At 40.0% G+C, this 20815-nt stretch overlaps 3 protein-coding genes across 6 annotated transcripts; 1 reads left to right on the forward strand and 2 right to left on the reverse strand.

Moving 5' to 3' along the window:
• Nucleotides 1-534: 534 nt before the first annotated feature.
• LOC121615316 (serine/arginine-rich splicing factor 11-like) lies at nt 535-7990 on the reverse strand. 4 transcript variants are annotated; one of them, XM_041949626.1, is made up of 12 exons: nt 7714-7990; nt 6648-6781; nt 3629-3744; nt 2910-2990; nt 2774-2811; nt 2512-2645; nt 2298-2376; nt 2083-2202; nt 1903-1992; nt 1690-1761; nt 1301-1460; nt 535-1087 (listed from the first exon to the last, which is right to left on the reverse strand). In XM_041949626.1, exons 1-12 carry the CDS (start codon nt 7833-7835, stop codon nt 995-997), a joined length of 1239 nt encoding a protein of 412 aa, XP_041805560.1. In that variant the 5' UTR covers nt 7836-7990; the 3' UTR covers nt 535-994. The 4 variants fall into 4 exon arrangements, with proteins under 4 accessions (XP_041805560.1, XP_041805559.1, XP_041805562.1 ...); XM_041949625.1 differs by having other exon boundaries at nt 535-1183; XM_041949628.1 differs by lacking the exon at nt 7714-7990 and adding an exon at nt 3987-4111 and having other exon boundaries at nt 535-1183.
• A 1981-nt stretch (nt 7991-9971) lies between these two features.
• Nucleotides 9972-14012, forward strand: rpe65a (retinoid isomerohydrolase RPE65 a). The gene is made up of 14 exons (XM_041949522.1): nt 9972-10042; nt 10406-10488; nt 10632-10782; nt 11047-11154; nt 11626-11767; nt 11893-12040; nt 12171-12252; nt 12336-12468; nt 12551-12690; nt 12783-12912; nt 13012-13126; nt 13230-13324; nt 13419-13530; nt 13616-14012. The coding sequence occupies exons 1-14, from the start codon at nt 10032-10034 to the stop codon at nt 13759-13761; spliced, it is 1596 nt and encodes a 531-aa protein (XP_041805456.1). The 5' UTR covers nt 9972-10031; the 3' UTR covers nt 13762-14012.
• A 924-nt stretch (nt 14013-14936) lies between these two features.
• LOC121615019 (RING finger protein 11-like) lies at nt 14937-19428 on the reverse strand. The gene is made up of 3 exons (XM_041949150.1): nt 18802-19428; nt 18217-18386; nt 14937-17354 (listed from the first exon to the last, which is right to left on the reverse strand). The coding sequence occupies exons 1-3, from the start codon at nt 18922-18924 to the stop codon at nt 17183-17185; spliced, it is 465 nt and encodes a 154-aa protein (XP_041805084.1). The 5' UTR covers nt 18925-19428; the 3' UTR covers nt 14937-17182.
• Nucleotides 19429-20815: the final 1387 nt, after the last annotated feature.

Below are 20815 nucleotides of genomic sequence, written 5' to 3' on the forward strand. Positions count from 1 at the left end.
GATTAATTTGCTGTTAATTGACTTTCCAATAAGCAACAAATCATTTCAGCTCTCGTCTGGTTGTTGTAGCCGTTCACTTTTTTCAGTAGTTTTCTTGAAAATGTTTTTCTGTTGCTGTGATTGAGGATGTTATACAGATTACCCCACCCCTCCTTCCAAATGCCTGAGGTCAGGGCTGGCTGATTTCAGTGTCATACTATATATACTTTGCTATCTGTCCCCTCAGCATCGTGGCCTGCATTAGTCCAGCGCGGCCAGTGTTGCAGAACGATGAGGAGGACTGCTTTATTGCAGTATTGGATTTTTATGTTATTCTTGCATTACTGTGATGAAGTACGTACCTTCAGCTGTCAGGCATTTAATTCACTGGATTTTCGAAAAACAGACATTCTTGTCTTATTGTGTTCAGTTTCTCAATAGGTTTTCCTGAAACATTAATATCACAATGTAGAATTACATTTACTGTGGAGGATTTCATCCATATCGCCACCACTGCCGGAGGTAAAACACATCCATACATGCAGAACCATAAAGTCTTGATTCTCCAAATAGGCTTTATTATAAAAGAAATCCTTGATAAAACACTTAGAAGTAACAAGGAGCAAACGCATTAACTGTTTCCAGAGAGCGGGGAGCAGGCCTGAGCAACACACAACACTGAACAAAAATAAAGATTCAATATACTTGAAGAAGTGACAAAACCTGACAACACAAGCTCAAGAAAAGTGAAGCCTACTTCAATTTTTAACTGATTATAACTGCAGAGGCAAAAAGGCTACGGGTACTGTAAAGCAACGAGACAATGTCTTTGGGCAAAAATGACGACTCTGCATTGTATATTTGCAAAAGGACTAGACAACTCTTCTTTGCGGAAAATCAATACATTTAACGCTCATTTCACATTTTAGATTTACCCCAGTGGGGGGAAAAAAAAGTCAGAACATGTTCACGACTAAAATGGAGGGATAATGTGGGGCAAAGCAGGACAGACTGCTTAATCGCTGACATCCATGTCCTCTTCATGGTGATCGTCAGCTCCGTTAACCTTGGCCTTCACAGGCCTCGCTGTGCCGTTTCCCTCTACAGACTGAGGAGACAAAGCAGAGTCGTCAGAATCCTTCCTGCCCTCGCGCTCCTTCTCGCTGTCGTAGCCTTGTTCTTCTTCATCATAATCCCTGGTGATCTGTGAAAAGAACCAATGGATGTGAAGCATAAATATCCCCCTAGTCTGGTTTACATCAGAACAGCAAAGCTCACGAACAAGCTCATGAAGACTGAGTGTTCGATATACTATACCAACCTTGACATCTCCCTTCTCGCCATCGGATTTCCTCTCCCGCTCTCGTTCTTTGTCTTTGCTTTTCTTTTTCTTGCTGGTGGAGTGTTCACGTTCCTCGCGACTGTGTTCTTTATCACTCTTGCGGTCCCTTTCCTTATCCCTCTTCTTTTCCTTCTTGTGTCTGTAGAGGAGGAGAGGAAGAGTCAGATGTAGCCGCACAAAAGCACATTTAGTTTATTTGGTCTGAACAAAGAGAAAGAAATCACACATTGTTGCCTTTTCGTTCTCCACTGAAAGTGGACCAAGACTCTCCTTTTCTGGTGCTCTTGGTCCTATTATACTGTGCCAGATTTCAGCTTTAAACAGCATAGGTGTGAGGCAGTCTCTTTCAGTGTGCAGTGATAACCAACCTTCGAGGAGACGGAGACCTGGAGTTTCTCCTTTTAGGAGAGCGGCTGCCGCTTCGACTTCTCCTGTGCCTCCTATGTAGCAGAAGAGGACAAAAAAGCTGAGAATGGCATACTGCAACGTCACCAGAGAATACCGGGTGGCTCCAGAATTAAAGTTTATATACATTTTCAATTGCATTCTGCTGAGAAGAGGAAAACCTTTGCTGTACTCACCGGCTCTGGCTGCGGGACCTCCTGGCAGTGCTGTAGCTTTTTGGTGGTGTTTTGGATCTTCTCCTCCCTGAATCATCTCTCTTTCTATCTCTGTAGATAAATTTGTTTTTAAGATCTCAGACAGCCTCAATCAGATTTTTATCCATGAATATCATAAAGCAGTCTTAAAGATTAACCCACCTGGATCTGCTCTGAGATCGCCTGCTTCGGTCTCTAGAGTAGGTGCCCTTCCTGCGTGGGCTTTTGGAGCGCCTCCGATTTCTGGAGCTCGACCGTCGCCGGGATTTGCTCCTGGTTCTCCTGCAACCACACATTTAAACCATTTCACTTTATTCTCAAAATACAAAATCATCTCCATGTCAACTCTTCAGATATTGTACAGCAGTATTAATCACCTGTGTCTCGAACGTGATCGGGACCTCCTCCTTCTGGACCTGGACCGAGACTGAGTGCGCTTCTTATTGCTCTCCTTATCTGCAGGACAGAAAAAAACAAACTTGCTAAATATTGCTAAGGTACAATGTACCAAGGATCATTTCAAAAAGGCAAAAACCAGGGAAGTAAGATTTATGACTGCTGAGCACTGCAATGCAGCTTTGGTGCACTCACTTCCAGGCTCGATTGCAGCAGAAATGAGCGACTGGGCCTCTCTGACTCTCTTCATGGCCTCTTCGATTTCTTTGTTTGATGCGTCAGCCTTCAGGCTTGCATTCAGGTTTAAGCCTGCAGCCAGAGGATTCAGTCTAAACAAAGGAATATTAATTAGCTGATTCATCAGTACTACAAACACATCTATTTCTTTACTCCACAGTTACAAAAACTGCATTCAGACACAATGTTCAGAGGACAAACAAGCTTTATACTGACTTACTTTGGATCTGTCATGAACTTTAAGAGCTGATCCGCAGCCTGTAAAAACAGTGGGGAGAAGGTTTGTCAAATAAACTGCATGTCTAACTTACGTTTTTGGAAAAGATTTCCTTGTCCATGTCATTAAAATCTCTCACCTGGGGATTCATATTGGGGCCTGCAAATCCAAACGCAGCCATTGCATCCATGTTCGGAGCACCGAAAGGGTTCCCTCCCATCTGGAGTAAAAACAAACACAAGCAAGCATGTGAAGGCGCTTTTGTAATGCTAGTCTATTGTTGAGATCTCGACATCTTACAAGTGTTCATGGTCTCATACTGGTGTCAATATCATCATTTCCATATTCTGACAGATGATCACTGTTTCAGTTCTGAATCACCATCACACAAAAGACATCACCCACAATCGACAACTGACAAAGTAAAACTGTGAACACTGAAAATGATCCCTCTTTTCCGACATTCTAGACGTAACTTTTACCCTCATTTTCACCCACTTTTTAAAATACTTTCGGCTTGAGCTGAAACTGTTTTGTCAACTGCTGTTTCCCTGGTCAATTATTAACTTAATGATCGAAAGCTCCAGACCTGCTACTAAATGGACTTTGAGGCGAGATTGTTTCATCTGTGGAAGATCTGATGTGACTCAACATCCCTGCTTCTGCATGCTGACAGCAAATCATCTTGGTCAGCAGAACAGAACAAGATTATCACAAATCATCGGGAGCATGACTTTCTGCTAAAATGCACGGCGCACCACGATGTCACAATGAAGTTGTTGTAATTCTGTGACTTTGTGCACTCGATTATATACTTTCCCACAGTCAGAGCATTTGTGCCAGAGAGTGAATTCTTACAGGTGGATTGGGGATGGGATTGGGCGTTGGAAGAAGTCCTCCTCCTGGCAGAATTCCTGCAACAGCATTTGCGGGCGCCAACAGTGACAAAGCTTTAGCCTCATCTGGAATAGATCCTACAGGAAAACAAAAACAGGCATTAGGAGAGAACTTCACAGACATCAACCACAGAGAACACATGTTGGACAAAGAAAAAAAAAACAGTCTTCACACTGCATTTCTCCAAATTAGGTTCAACAAATTGGTTACCTTACAGATCAGAGAAGAATTCCCTTAATTCAACATAATCATTGCAGTGACATACAGATTGCTGGAATATATCACACTACTCCAATGAACACTGCCAAGAATATATCACCTGAACGTGTTTTTTAAGTCATGAACCAAACGTTAGCAAGCACAGCTGCTTCTCCAGTTGGGTGTGCCCTCAATTTTCATTTAGACGTTTACTGAAACAAGCGACTCACGTTGGCGGCTTCGCTACTAAAAGCACACAGAGAAAAATCGAGATACACACAACAGAGAGAATTTTAGGGATTTGGCAAGAACACTATACAGGCTATCAGTGTTTACTTACCAAAAACACAAATGTCAGATATACTAAATGACAATAGCAGAATTCAGGGTGGGTAGCGTGCCTGCTTTACATCATTATTCTACAAGACTGATTCCAAAAAAGTCGGAAAGCTGTGTAAACCATAAAACATAATGTGGTCATTCGCTGATCCTTTTTGACATATACTCAATTGAAAAGTCCAAAGACAATATATTTAATGTCTGACCTCATCAACTTAATTGATTTTTGTAAAAATATGTTTATTCTGAATTTGATGCAGCAGCACGTTTCAAACAAGTTGGGACAGGAGCAACAAAAGACTGAGAAAGCTGTGGAACGCTCCAAAAACACCTGTTTGGAACATCCCACAGGTCAACAGGTTGATTGGTAACAGGTGATAGTATCATGATTGGATATGAAAGGAGCATCCTGGAAAGGCTCAGTCGCTCAAAAGCAAGGATGAAGCGAGGTTCACCACTTTGTGAACACATGATTGTATAAAGGATGTTACTACATGGACTCAGGAACACTTTGTAAAACTTGTCAGTAAACTCAGTTTGGTTACCATTGATTGCATTTAGTTTTTCTTTACATTTTACACAGCATCCCAACTCTTTTGGAATCTGGGTTGTAGTATCCTTACCTGCCACTGCATCAATTAACCAAACCAAGGCAGAGGACAACTGGTTCGATTAATCTGCGCTACCAAAGTTCAACTAAAAATGATTTTATCATCTCTATTTGTGATATGCCACCTCATATCCACCCCCAAAACAACTCTTTCACAAAAAGACATGACCTTAAAACGGACACACAACAATGACAACATTTAAATAAAAGAGCACACTGAAGAGAGAAATTGCTGCAGGAGACAAAACTGTTGGATGGTATTTTCTGCAGGGCCTGGTATACACGACTGGCTGAGCCAGGAAAAAGAACTGTAAAACACAACAACAAAAGAAGACCACTGTTAAAGAGAATATATTTCACCAACATTGTGTCATGTCGGGTGGGCATCTTAGACAACTAATGATGAGACGATGTAAGACTATTATAGAAGACAACCAGTCATCAAATAGCTTTGTCCTTCTTAAGTCCCAAAACTAGCTGTTAAGTAACTCTGTGTGTGCAGGGTCAGTTTTTGCACAACTGATTATTCACAACCGGCATGTTTGGAAAGCCTTTTGCCACCAGCCCCAAATAACCACCTTTCAAAGTGTCTCTCTCGGGCTTATTTACATATTTTCATAGGATAGGGCTGACGGTATTTAGTTTTTGGGTACTCTCAAAAAATCCCATGAAAAGATCAAAACCAACAATGGTAGTTCTTCTCTCAAAACTTTCTGACTTCTATACAGCAAAAAAAAAAAAAAAAAAGCATTTTTGGGGACTATTTTCAGTAGCGGATTAATACACATTAGGTTTGTCCTGGTGAGTATGAACAGCTGCAGGACGGTCCATGTGCAATGTCACCCAGTGCAACGCTGTGGCTCACTGATGTGCTTTATATAGCTTTAGGACAATAACGCTCTTTTAGTCTTTTTATGGGATTTGTTGACATAAAAAAAGAAAAATACTGCCAGCCTCATCCATTAAGGAACAATACTTAAGCCATGAAATGAATGGCTGAGCAGTGTTCAAAAGTGTTGCAAAACAATACAAAATGAGCACTGTTTCAGGGTATGTCCCCAATATGTGACCTTTGCACTAAACCACCTAGAAAAAATAAAAGGAAAGAGAAAGAAAAGGCAGAGAAAGAACAGAGGACACAAAAAGAGTGGGGTGGGACTTGAATGCTTGCTGGCCTTTGCAAATGTCTATAATCCCCTGTTGGCAGGCAGAGGACCACTTTCAGCCATCAACGAGGGGGCTGCTTTTGCCTTCTTCACTACAAAAATCACACACACACACACACACACATACACACACACACAAATAACAGAGAGAAGTTTAACAGAGGATAGTCCAATATGGGGGAGAAAATAGTTTAAACAACTTCACTTCTGTATTTTGAGGTGTCTGTGGCGCCCGCAGCTTGGGAGTGTTCAACTCCTAGTCTGTAAAGCAGATTTTGGTATACTGTGCTTTCTGAATACAGAACATGTTATCGTTTTCGGCATAGACATAAAGCTTGATATTCATTTTCCACAGAAATAAAATGCAGGTTATGAAGAGAGTATCATTGTTTTGGCAAAACAGATATGGGATGTGCTACAACAGTATACCAAAAATCTGACAGGTCTGCTTTAAACATTTCTTTCGGACAATGGGAGGGAATGGCAGTACCAGTATCATTCAATTTATCTGAAAAAGCTCATATAAACAGATTGAGGTGAGTTGACTTGTGCCATTCACATACGGAACAAAGGAAATCTTTTTACTGTTTTACATTTCCGCTATTCAAGATTCATGCCATTCAGTCAACATGGACCACTCATACAAGAGAACAACGAAGGGACAAACCTTCAGCGAACGGGACCACGATCAACGCTCTGTCAACAAACACAGTGTTGGTCAGATGTTGAGACACTCCAACAGACTCTGGCTCCTGGAACTTCACAAAGCACACCCGCGACGTCACCGGCATTGGAGAATCACTGTTGAGGAAGTTAAAAAATATTACATTAAATAGCACAAAATTGCAATCTTGCAATACATCTTTATTTGTTTGTTTAGACAACGTGAAGTGGTCCAACCATGTCCACACGCTTTGTTATGCACAGAGTTGAGGATTTGGCACATTCACAATTTAATGTGAAAATCTGCATTCAGTGCATCATTCAAATCAGGATATCAATAACACACTATACTATAATAATGATAACAGATACACATTTGTTAGCATTATTAAAGTATACTGCAGATATTAGGCAGGGTGAGTCCCATCATTACAATCTCCCTTCTCTGTTCGTTAGTGAGTCGAAATTATAAGATACTAAGTAGCAGATAGTTAAATAATGACAGTAAGGAAATAAAATCACGAGATAGCAAGCCAAACCTGTCACACTGAAAAAAACAAAACAAATCAAACGTTTGTTTATATGACATTATAGAAAATAATGGATCAAAATGTTTACTGGTCTCATTGTGTTGACTTCTCAGGAGCATTTTATTCTCGTCATTCCTAACTTTTTTTTCCTTTTCCTGGACTTCCATACTTGTCTGATCTCACTATGGCAAAAACCAAAATACTGCAGCAACTTCACGTTACAACCCGAATTAATTTAAGAATTTGAGCCACAAATATCTTAACTGGACCTCCATCATCAGCTACAATTTAAAGAAACGTTTGTGTACGTGTGCAAGACATGATCAACAAGTCAAACGTTGCTCAATGTGTATGTAGCATCAGTTGGTGTTAGCCAACATCGGTGTATTAAGTTACTGTTAGCTAGCATTACAATTCTGTTTATCATGTTGGGCCTACGTTTAATTCCTACAAAGGTAGCCTGTTTGGAAAACCAGACAGTTCATCTGTGACTGCATCGCCATCAAAATTAACGAGTAAATCATCAGCTATTCAACTCACTCTGGTGGAAATAACTTAAGCTCTTCGATGGTTCCCAAAAAGCCGAACAGTGTTCTCATCTGCTCCGATGTTGTGCTTGGCGACACATTGGTCACCTGGACCACCTTCGTGGTGTAGTTCATTTTCCAGACGAAACAGTTCAAACAGCAACACTACCGTTAACAGCTAAACTTAATTTAAAGAAACGTTTATCAGCTTGTTATTAAAGCCGGCTGTTTTTAGGAAATTAGTAGGCTAGGTGTAAGCAAGCAACTGACGTTATATCAACTGTAGCATTCCGCCGCCATATTGTAACTCCCGAACGAACTGCGCATGCGTATAGTTAAACTCTGTCTTGTATGATAATAACAAAGATTCTTGAAACATCACAGGTTATCAGGTTGATTAATTTATTTTCGCCTCCTTTAATCGATCGATGTAATGTTAGTCTTGTACAGCAGCGACCGTGACACTGATATTATGTTTTGTAGCCATTGAACTACAATCAATAACCAACAGAGGTCTCCCTCCGCTTTTATAGACGATATAAACAAGGATAATGGGAAGGTAAAGCATCTGTATCTTTGCCATAGCTGTAACATTATGATAAATTATATGGGTTTCTTCTCACAGATTGAGTTTGATTGAGCTTCATCTGTTTGCTGGTAGACGTGTATAATCTGGACAATGTCCTTCTTTCTCAGCTCTCTGCATAAACATTAAAGTTCATTCATGACCTTGGAAATAGTAGTTAGACAAAACGATCCCATCTTAAAGTCCACTTTGAAAGAGAAATCAGTCATCGGATTTTAAATCATGCCTAAATTTTCCGGGCAAGAATATTTCAGATTCACTTCACAGTTGCTCACTATGCACTTCATGGAGCTTTCAACCACATCACCCAGTTTTCATCAGCGGATGGTGTTTGTTGTTGTGGAGATGGATCTGCAGATCTGTAGCTGTTACGATATCATAAATGCTCAGAAACTTAATGACAACTGAGCAACTTCAGTCCACTGATGAGGACCATGTGATGTGGTTGAAAGCCAAAAGATAGTAAGTGGGCTTTGAGTTGGGGTTGTTTTGTCAAGCTGTATATACATTGTCTTCCTAACTGAAAGTAACTGCAGTCCATGTGAATGTAAGATGTATGATCGTTCTTTCTTTCTTGATCAATAAATTGTCATATAAATGTTGTCCATTGCTAATGAAAGTCAGGCCATGTGTCGGCCGGAGGAGCCACATCACAACACTGCCACTGACAGAACTGCCTCTGGTGAAACTCTCTCTCCTAATGGTGTTTTTTCCCAGGAGGAACAATGCAGCGTTTGTCTTCAGGCTACGTCGAGCATAATCCCTACACCTGGATTATAGTGGCACCGAGACAAGCAAGTTAAGGCATTTTGTGTTCAGAACAAAGAAACACTGGCCCCATTTCATCCAATCAGCGTTGTTTGTAATCGTCATATTGTACAAGATCACCTAATAATAGCAGTGACGGTTCACTGTTATTGTTGTTTCACAACGAATCCATTCTATTATTGTATTATTCAACCTTAAATTGTCCTGGAATACTGATAGGTTTGGTTTTTCACCAATTTAATCCCAATTGTTTCATTAAAAAAAACTTTTTGCACATTCAATTTTATTTTGCACTATAAGCCTATTTTTTCCTAATTCTGATATATTTTTATTCCATTTTTTTTATCTAATACAGTAGTTTATATGCATGCAATATATATTTAAAATAGTGTTTTTCTTACCTACCTCAGGTCAATTTAGTGTAAATTAAGTGTGTTTGTGAATTGCTGTGGCAAAACAGCAATTTCCCTTTAGAGGATCAATAAAGTACTATTATTATTATACTCTATTAATCTATCTATCTGTCTGTCTATCTGTTTACTTCTGTTGACTCGCTCCATGTTGTTTGGCAGCCCTACACATTGCGTCCATACTCTAAAACATACTGTACTTCATGTGACTCAGCATAACTATATCTTAAAGCACAAAATCTGAACAATCGATACAGCTCAAATCACATGCACCATTGCAACACATTTGCCAATTCTGTGCAATAAATATTCTCTGCTATAAATCCGGCTTCAGAGCAGTGGCCATTGAGTCATCCAGCAGAGGATATTGGCACAATGGGATTCTTGTTCACGCTGCGAAATGATTGGCCAGGACAAAGGTTTACAGCGCAAGATTGCAGTGACCTTGAGGGGGACTAGACGAATAAATACCCCAAATCCACTGGGAGGGCAGAGAGTTCCAGCTCAGCAGTGACCAGAGGTTTTCTTAAGAGTTTGCTTTGTGTGGTGCCCCAACAAGAAGGAAACATGGTCAGCCGGTGAGTTTCTGATAAATTTCAACTATTCCAAATGTCATTTTCACCTACTATTGATGAACATAAGGTAAAAAGAAAATAAAAAAGAGTGCTTTTTTTAATAAATTGCTAAATTCTATAATGCAGTCCAGACAAATTCTTTAACTTGATCCTGTGACTCACATACTGAGTGTGTCTGCAGCTGATTAAGCTACCAAAGGATTTAAAAGCTGATGCTGAACTCCTGCATGACCTGTTAGAAATTTACTTTTTCTGACTTCTAGTGACTTAAACAAACAGACCCACACATTTAACTTGCTGGAAATTTGATTAAGTTTGATTTACTTGGCTGCAGTGTTGGCTGATGTCTTTGCTTTTTGATAACAGATTTGAACACCCAGCTGGCGGCTACAAGAAGATTTTTGAGACATGTGAGGAGCTGGCTGAGCCTCTCCCAGCAACAGTCACAGGTCTGTTTACATAGTTCAGACAGAAATAGACTGAGAATAATTTTTTCATATACTGACAGCAGAGAACACAGAGCCAGCATGCAAAGTAGGATCTGGAAGCATTTTTAAAACTGATCTATGTTGGTTGTGTTGGTGTTTTACAGGTAGGATCCCTTCATTTCTGAAGGGGAGTCTTCTCCGTTTGGGTCCTGGGCTTTTTGAGGTTGGAGATGAACCTTTCTATCACCTCTTTGATGGCCAGGCCCTCATGCACAAATTCGACTTCAAGAACGGCCAGGTCACCTACTACCGAAAGTAAGGCCTGAAGGACATTATGAGAGTTTTGCCATTTTTCAGTCTATATGCATTATTTCCATTACCGCCATGTAGCAACATCAACCTGCAGAGACTTGAAACTTGAGAATGTGTGTGCATCAAGTCTCCATTTTTTATGTTATTGCTGCATAGCTGTGTAGACTTTTATAATCAAGCTGCTCATGCAACAACATGAAATTGTATCACAACTAGCAATATTTACATTGGGGGATGACATTCTTTTCCACTCTGTCCTCCGTGTAGGTTTGTCAGAACAGATGCATATGTGAGAGCCATCACAGAGAAGCGTGTGGTGATCACTGAGTTTGGCACCTTTGCGTATCCCGATCCCTGCAAAAATATTTTCTCCAGGTGGGTCGCACAGAAGTGCACCAGATTTTGTCCAACTTGTGCAGAAAAATTGGCCCTGTGACTGTCACACTATTGTATATTATTAGATTATTACGAAGCCTAACCATGTATTGATATAAAAGCAGGATGCTGCTTGTTTTATTCATTAATCGATTGACTGTTTGGAGATGAAGAAGTCTGAAAATAGTGAAAATCACAATTAACCAGAGCCAAAAATGACACCGTCACCATGCTTGTTTTAACCAGCCAATAGTACAAAATCCAAATAAGTAATTAAAAATACATTATTATTAAAACAGTAGTTTAATTTTTAACAAAAAATCAGATTTATTTAGTATAGGAAGTAGAAAGTGGCATAAAAAGAAAAGAATCAAGTAGAGTACAGTACCTTAAAGTACTTCAAGTACTTGAGTGAATACACATTATATTCTACAACATCTTTACATGAAATGTAATCTTTTCATTTTGCAGGTTTTTCTCTTACTTTAAGGGTGTTGAGGTCACAGACAACTGCCTGGTGAACGTTTACCCTGTCGGTGAGGATTTTTATGCTGTAACAGAAACCAACTACATCACTAAAGTAAACACTGAGACCCTGGAGACACTGAAGAAGGTACATCAATACAAACAGATCACAAAATGTGGGTGTAAAAAAAGATGATCTGAACACTTTTCAACATCAGAACAGTGCATCTCTTCGTATTAAAGCACAGTAAAATACCTTTATTTTCTTTCCAGGTTGATATGTGCAACTATATCAACATCAATGGCGTGACAGCCCACCCTCATATTGAGAGAGATGGGACTGTGTATAACATTGGAAACTGCATGGGAAAAGGAGCGACGCTGGCCTACAACATTGTGAGGATTCCACCCACACAGAAAGGTTCGGATCAGTGCTGGCGTCACTACACACACACACACACGCACAAACACACACACACACACACTAACAAACACACACACACATCTTTTTAGTCAGAAATTGTGAAATTATGATTATATTTTTTCCTTAGATAAGTCTGATCCCATTGAGAAGTCCAAGGTGGTGGTGCAGTTCCCCAGTGCTGAGAGGTTCAAGCCGTCCTATGTGCACAGGTGTGTGTAGACTCACACGGTTTTTTGTCAGTCTGGTGCTCTGTCACGGAAAGTTTTGACGTTTTCTCCTTGACGTTTTCTAGCTTCGGCATGTCAGACAACTACTTTGTCTTCGTGGAGACCCCGGTGAAAATCAACCTGCTGAAGTTCCTGAGTGCTTGGAGCATCCGCGGCTCCAACTACATGGACTGTTTCGAGTCCAATGAGAGCCAAGGAGTAAGAACTCAGAGTAGATTGATATCTATTATGATCTGCATCGGCTCTGCCCCGAAACCTCATGATATCTGCTGTTTTATAGACCTTGTTTCACATTGCCAAGAAAGACCCAGGAGAGTACATTGATCACAAGTTCAAAGGGGCCGCCATTGGCATGTTTCATCACATCAACACCTATGAGGACCAAGGCTTCATTGTTGTTGACCTCTGCGGATGGAAAGGGTAACTGGGGTGTTAAATGTCAGATTTTTACTGAAACAATCCTGTACATCTTCTGTTTGATGAAGAGGTATTGTTGTTCATTATCTGTGCAGGTTTGAGTTCGTTTACAACTACCTCTGGCTGGCCAACCTGAGAGCAAACTGGGAAGAGGTGAAGAAGGCGGCCATGATGGCGCCACAGCCGGAGGTCCGCAGATACGTTATTCCCCTGGACGTCCACAAGGTGAGTCACCTGCTCTACCCACTGGGAGGAGACAAATAGCCACCATCAGGTATGCAGCCTCCTGTTATTTGCTCTTGTCTCATTGTGGACTTGCTGTAGGAGGAGCAGGGGAAGAACCTTGTCAGCCTGCCGTACACCACAGCCACAGCGGTGATGCACGCTGACGGGACGATCTGGCTGGAGCCGGAGGTGCTGTTCTCCGGGCCTCGCCAAGGTGCAAACACATTTAATTTACTCACTTGTGTTGGACACATTAATTTTGGATATATATACTGGAAGCATCTTCATTGGGTAACCGTTTTAATGTTGGTTCATAGCCTTTGAGTTCCCTCAGATCAACTACGAGAGGTACGCAGGAAAGAACTACACATTCGCCTACGGTCTGGGCCTCAACCATTTCATACCTGACCGGGTACGTTAACAAAATACCTTCAACTGTAAGTGACACAGAGTGTGTAAAACACACAAAAAACATGAACTAGTTTTGTTTTTTACATCATGTGTAGATCTGCAAGTTGAACGTGAAGACCAAGGAGACCTGGGTATGGCAAGAACCAGATTCCTACCCCTCTGAGCCCCTGTTTGTTCAGACCCCTGATGGGGTAGATGAGGATGACGGTATGTGCACAGCAATACAAACGCAATACGTTTACACTGACTGTGAGAGGAATTGCTTTACGATAACGCAGTGCTGTGCCCTCAGGAGTGCTGCTGACCATCGTGGTGGCTCCCGGCTCCCAGAGACCAGGATACCTCCTCATCCTCAATGCCAAGGATCTGTCTGAGATCGCCAGGGCGGAGGTGGAGTGCAGCATTCCCGTCACCTTTCATGGGATGTACAAACCCTAAACAGTAGTCTTCCATTACAGGGTTATAAACTGCCATTCAGTATTAAAACCACAATACACCAAGCTGTGCGTTCTCATTGCAGCTGACGTGGGTTGTTAGACAGATTGCAATACAATTATGTGACTTTATGTGCCTTTTGGAGTCTGGGTGTCCCAACCCTGAATTGTCAGCATTGGTTTAATTAGAAAGAGCATGGATTGGTTCACACGCTGTGAATATTTAATGGTTGGATAAATAAATAAATTGACAAAATCAAAGATACCATTGTTTTGTATTTTTCTGTTATGTGGTATGTTCATTAGCTATTTACTAGGTAGCATGGTTATGGCTTAAATACTTCTGAACATGACGCCTCTTTGAGTTCTAGATGTTTTTGGATGGTCAAAATAATTAAATGATCTTTTGTCGTGTTTTCTTCAAACAAACAGGCATTTCTCTTGATATGTCACAGATCAATTGACACTACAAATAACCCTTCAGCCTAAATTCTTAAGATATTTGTGGAGATTTAATATGTTGCCACACAAAATCTTATTATAGTTGAACAGGTGACCTTTCCGTGTCTGTCCTTAGTGTGTTGCTCAGTGAATCTGATCTAAAAAGTAAAAGCATGCAGGTCTTGCACCACTGCAAAGCTGATTAACTGTGTCACTGCTTAATCCGAAGAAACAAAGAGCATGTTGCAATCAATTATTCTATGTGCATAAAGATGGATGTGTGGACCTTGTATACAATGTCAATGTGTCCACTAGACTCACATCACTGCACACAAGATTCATGTACATAAACAAGGCATCCGCTTGGTTCGAACTGATCTTGTGCGGATGGGTTCAGATGAGGCTTTTCAGTCAATTTGATTCACGTGTTTCCTCCTTAGCTGATGCAAGCGGAGGAAACAAAGCATTAAACATTACTAATATGGCTTGGACGCGCTTGCTGCATCAGTCAAATGGAGAACCCTGATTATATGGTCACGTTTTCCACTCCACTGCCAGATTTTAGGATCGCATTAATGAAAGGCTCAAAGGAATATTTTGCAATTGTGTATTTTGTAATCTCTTATTTTGGTAATCATAGGGCCACAAATCCAGCCCACTTCGTCAGACTGATGCCAACAGATTTTTTAAAAGGAGTGATTGCCTGTTCTTAATTTTAAAAAAAACAATGAAAATACATGTTTTTTTATGTTTATTTTTTTACATGATGGCTTTTCAGCCTCCCAAAAAGAAAGAAATAAAACAAGATTACAGGAAATATTAATCTTCAGAATAAACTTAAGATGAAAAACACAGCAAAGGAAAAGCTCAATGGAAAACTTGGTATCTCAGTTGTAACTAAAAGAAGTCTCTCACGCTCTGAAATTCATTTGGGACAGAGGTTTGCTCAGTCAGGCTTAAACCAGTGTACAGTTATATACTTTCTGTCCTAAAAACACAGTGGATTTCACACTAATGTGACAAATAATGTAACGGTAGAAGATAAACTACAGAAAAAAAAAAAAAAAAAATCAGGCACACTATCACCAAACAATGCCACAAATCAAAGGAAGCCAATGACTGGAACTACTGCTACAGTGAATGGAAATAAAGCAACAAAAAGCATCAATTATAGTGTAAGAAAAGAAAAAATAAAGGTGACTTCATACTAATGTGGATTTAAAAGTAAAGTTTCAAGACCACCTCTTTTCTTTCTTCAAGGAGCAGTTCAACATTTTAGGAAATAAGCTTATTCACTACAGTGCCAAGAGATGAAAAGATTGAAACCTCCTCTATGTCTGTACACTAAGTAAGACGCTCGACGAGGAAGGCAATTAGCTTAGCTTAGCATAAAGACTAAGCAGGGGGAAACCACTAGCATGGCTCAGAAGCTCAAAAATATGCCTACCGGCACCTCTGAAGCTCAGTAACTTGTGGTTTTACAGGGTGTTAAGTGCTGTTCAACAACAGATTGCACCAGCATGTAACTCCCATTTATGTACAGGTGAAACAAATTAGAAGAACTTGTTAACTAATGAACACTAGAGGTGCTAGTGGACAGAGCCAGGCTAGCTGTTCTAACCTAAGCTAAGCTAATGACCTCCTGACTTAACACACAGAATTTAGAATGATCTCAATCTTCTCGTTTAACTCCTGACAAGAAAGCGGTAAAGAGTATTTCCCAAAATGTCAAATGTCTCCTTTAAACTGAAGCAAGCCTCTGTCCCTTCACTTGCACACAAAACACACAAGAATCAAAAATCAGGCAGAACAAAGTGGAGGCTCACACTACTGAATCACAGATTTCATGAAATACATCTTCAGGCTTACTTCAACATGATAAGTGACTACTGACAGCTTTGAAAATATCTTGATCAGCTATGTAACTTTTGCATCTCAGGAGGAAAAAAAAAAGGAATGAAGTATTGATAGTGCAAGGTTATAAGGTACATATATTAATATATTGTTTAGATACTGTCCTATAAGTAAAGTGCAAATCTCTGGATCAGATGAAAAGTGTGTGCAAGCATTTGTAATTTTTGACCGACTGATCCACCTGCCCATGCACAAATGAGCCCTTTATATTGGCTGTCAGCTACTTTACACACCGCCTAGTGAAACACTCACGTTACACAACATATTTTCCCTCCAGCTCAAAGCATTTTCTTTAAAGTCTGGCCATTTGGACTGGCCAAATATTATCTAGCCTTGATCTCCACTGTGTATTTATAAACTTTGGGTGATTTCTGATAAGTGTGTGCATATTTTTTTCTGTAATGCTGACTAACTGGAGAGCAATTTCTGTAAACTTCAGCTGTGTATTCCCATATCTCCAAAATGCCGGGCCATTTTAATGTGAGAGCATGTTTAGGAGATCAATATGTTGAGGAAGTCTCTGCTTACTGTTGCCACAGAAAACTAAATTTTCTAGTAACACCTCACTGCGTTTTGGTCAATAATGTGTCAACCTAATTATCCATATTAAGGACTAACTGGGAATGAAGGTGAACTGGGGTCAGCTGAGGGAGAAAGACCACTGAGGCCGGCTCAAGTGGAAATACACAGTCATCAAACAGCCCAAACTGCTCACGCACACACCCCCACACATCCCCTGTGCTCACCGTCAGCAGCAACACTGAACGCTGCTTCAGCATGACAAACATACACCAACACAATCATGAGGGGTCGTCTGGAAGTAGTTTCTTACTGAGTAGTGTAGCTGATGTTTAAGACCAGCTTATTTAGACGTGGGGGGTATAGAAGGCCAACGTTAGGTGAGTAAATTTTGATTTTTTTTTCCTAGTGCAAGAAAACAGAGAACACATGTTTCAGCTCCTCTCACTCTATAAGAGGGCAGTTGTTGGGTTTATGTGTGGGTTTGTGTGTTTGTGTTTGGGGCTGCAGGAGCTGTGCTGATCTAAGCTTGGGAAATGGAGGGTGAAAGATCAGTTGGTCTCATAGGTAGAGAGCAGGGCAGCATCCACAGGCTCCATGCAGGAGGGGCAGGTGAAGGATCTCATCAGCCAGTCGTCTATACAGTCCATGTGGTAGATGTGCATACACGGCAGGAACCGGATGGGATCCCCGTATACAAAGTCCAGCATACAGATCACGCATCTGAAAACACACAAATGAAATAAAGAGCTTAGATACACACCGGCTAATTTCGTGACAACAGACTAAAAACCACCAATTCTCTACAGATACACTAAAGGTATGCAGAACGAAACGATTCGTCAATTTATGTGACTGACAAAAAAATAATTGGAAACTGTTTTGAAAATCAATTAAGCATGTAACTCAATTTATCAAATAAAACTATTATCTGGCTCCAGCCTCCACATTACAAAGTATTTTACCAATATTGGAGTTGCAACCAATGATTATTTTGATTATCAATGAACCTTATGATTTTTCAATTTAATCTAAAAATGTATGAAAATAGGACAAAAGTTACCACCACCATTTACCAACAGTGCAACCAACAGTCCAAAATCCAAATATATTAAATTTAAAATAATATAAAACAGAAAATGGCAGCCAATCCTCTCATTTAGAAAATAAAACCGGTGAAAGTTTGGCATTTCTACTTGACAACTGACTCTCAAGTCAAGTAAATTTTTCTTATATAGCCTAGAACATCACAAATTTGCTTTTGAGGGCTCAAGATATACAATGTACGACACCTTCAATTCAGACAATTAATAGATTATCAAAATTCAGTGTCATTTGGCACTTTGATTAATAAGCTTTTCTTCAGCACAAGTAAAATGTAACAAACTTAACTAATACCTTGCTTAGCATGGATCATATCATGCATCCTCATCCTGGATTAAATATTACTCACATTTTAAAGTGTCACAGTGTGGATACTGAGGTCAGGAGTACAAATACTATGTCTTGGCAAATACGGCTCAGCTCTGATGGCTTGCAGCCTTCCTCTGTGTAAAAAATACATGCAAAAACACAAAACGCTCACTCTCTGATCTTCTTCTCTGAGCCGTCTTGCCCTCCATCATAAACACCCTTAGGGAGGTGCTGGATGAGGCCGATGCGCTGAGCTATGCGGATCTGTTCCTCCTCCGTCAGCTGGGTGGCCAGACGGGCCTGACTAGGCGTGGGATGGTACATGGGCATGTGAGCCTGCTCCTGGTAACAGAGAAGAAATTCCAAAATGAAAAACTGCTTCCTGCTTCATCAGCTCTGTTTGTCTGTAGAGAGTGGTCTGGCTGGTCAGGCTCTGTGAGGGGTTAAACTGAAAACATCTTGACAGTCCAGTTAGTGGATGACTCTAAAACCTGTTTGTTCACTCAGTTATACTGACTGCACTGGATTCGATGCAGACTTACAGAAAGGCCACAGACATGGAAATTAATTGTCATGAATTACAAATCATTACATGAATTATTATCTAATGCAAATCGGCACATTTTCACGAACCTACCCTGCTGTATATTTAAATTCATGCCCCTGACAACGACTGTTATTATACTCACTTGTCCTACGTGTGGCAGAAACAAATCTGAATGAATACACTCGAAGTTGAGGGCTAGCAGTCTCTCACCTGGTACGGCGGAGGTGGCTCCAGGTCTGGATCTGTCCCATCGCCGAAACTCGCCCTATCTGACTGGGAGTCATGAAGCAGAGAGATGTCGTCTGATGTCGGAGACTTGAGACAGTTGCCCATATCTTCGTGTCTCCAGTCCTGTCCTGCCCGACGTTAAAATCAGATCTTTGTTGCTAAAGTTGCTCTCGGTGGCTAATGTTACTTTTGTCTAATATCTAAGAAACCATTAATTTGCAGTTCAACTACCCACTACCAAAGACACCATGAACATGATTATCAAACTTCTACATAAACGTTAAAGCTAATGTCCACACTAGTTTCTCTTCATGTTTACACGGACTTCCACCTGAAAAACAAAACAAAGAACTCCCTTTGCTAACGACAGCTAGCAGCCTAGCTAGCTACTTTTTCGCTAGCCAGCTGGGCGACTTCCTTGATAACTACCGCTCATTCCTTTGAAGGAATCACAATTTCCAGATAATAGTTACTTCAGCGGCAACTATGGCTGTAACACTGAGCGGTCTGACTGTTGGATTGTAGCGACATTTCCGCCTTTTAACTTCGTGAGTAACATTTAACAGTTTGCTTCCTTGCTAGCTTTTTTTCTTCAACCGGAGGACATGTTATCGGTCCGTTGGATATGACGTATGGGTGTAATTCTGCGTGGCGATTGGATAATTCCTTTTACGTATCACATGCGATAGCCAAAGTCCCACCCCTTTCAATGATAGAAATACAATATAAATAATTAAAAGTACTGATAAATAACATAATCACTCATTAATACTTCATGGTTAATTTGTTGATATATTAATTAATTGACCAATTGCTGAATTATTATTTCTATTGAGCAACTATTAATTCAAAATTACGATCAAATAAAAAATATATAAAAATAGAATAATCTAAAAATGTGCTGCATGGAAAAAAATCGAATCCATTTACTAAGGATTTAAAATACACGTTAATAAAACTTAATTATCACCATATAAATTCTGTATATTCAAGGCAGTTAGAGATTGACTTTAAAAATCCTGCATAGTATAGATATATATAAGACATTGTAATTTTTGCTAAAATTAACCATGTACCTCATGTTTTATTCTATTGTAATGTCATTGTCATGTATTTCTAAGATTTTTTTCATTTTCAACAATAATAGTGAAAATTAAATCTGTCTGTTCAAGAGGTCAAAGTGTCTTCACTGCAAAAGATTATCAATCTTACTGTAAATGTTATGATCTCAAAATTTTTAGTGAAGAATACATAGGTATGTTCACTATTCCCCTTTGAGACACAGCAGTTTTTGCTGAACTCTTTAAAATGACATGAAAGGCCCTGCACACCCACACAGGTGGGTCGAATCCATACCTCAGAAACACCTCTGCTTTTCTTACTAGATAATTTCGGAGGTGAAAAACAAAGCACAGTCTGCACACCCCCAGAGACTAAAGGTTTAATCAAGCACAAAAAGTGAAATACCAACACCGGTGTCGGACATGTGTATCTGCTCCTTTCAAAAATATATAAAGATAGACTATCCACAAGAAAATCCATTTTCAGAGACTTGTTTTGACATGTGTATATAACTCTATGTAGATGAATATCCATGTCTTTCAGATGCCACCATCTGCCACCTCTCTAATAGCACAAACTGTCCATTTCTGAATGCGCATTAAGTGGTTTTTGATGTTTTTCCAGACCATATGAAAAAAGACATCCACTAACAGTGGCAACTTGGGAACACCTTTATTTGTATATACAGCTATTATACACATAAAAACCCACAAAGTATTTGCATTCCAGGAACTTATGATACAAATCTCCATGTTTTTGGTTAAGTGAGTTTCACAGAATTGGCCTTCTTCAGGCAGATAAAACAAAAACACAAACCTTAAACCTTTACCTTTAAAGCTCATCAGCTGAGAGTGTTTTTTTTTCTCTAAATGTTACAAACAGCATAATTTCTCTGTACATTATTAGTAAGTAATAGAGTAATGTTAATTTGTGA

This window comes from Chelmon rostratus, chromosome 12 (genome assembly GCF_017976325.1).
Source record: "Chelmon rostratus isolate fCheRos1 chromosome 12, fCheRos1.pri, whole genome shotgun sequence".
NCBI classification, from domain to species: Eukaryota; Metazoa; Chordata; class Actinopteri; order Chaetodontiformes; family Chaetodontidae; genus Chelmon; species Chelmon rostratus.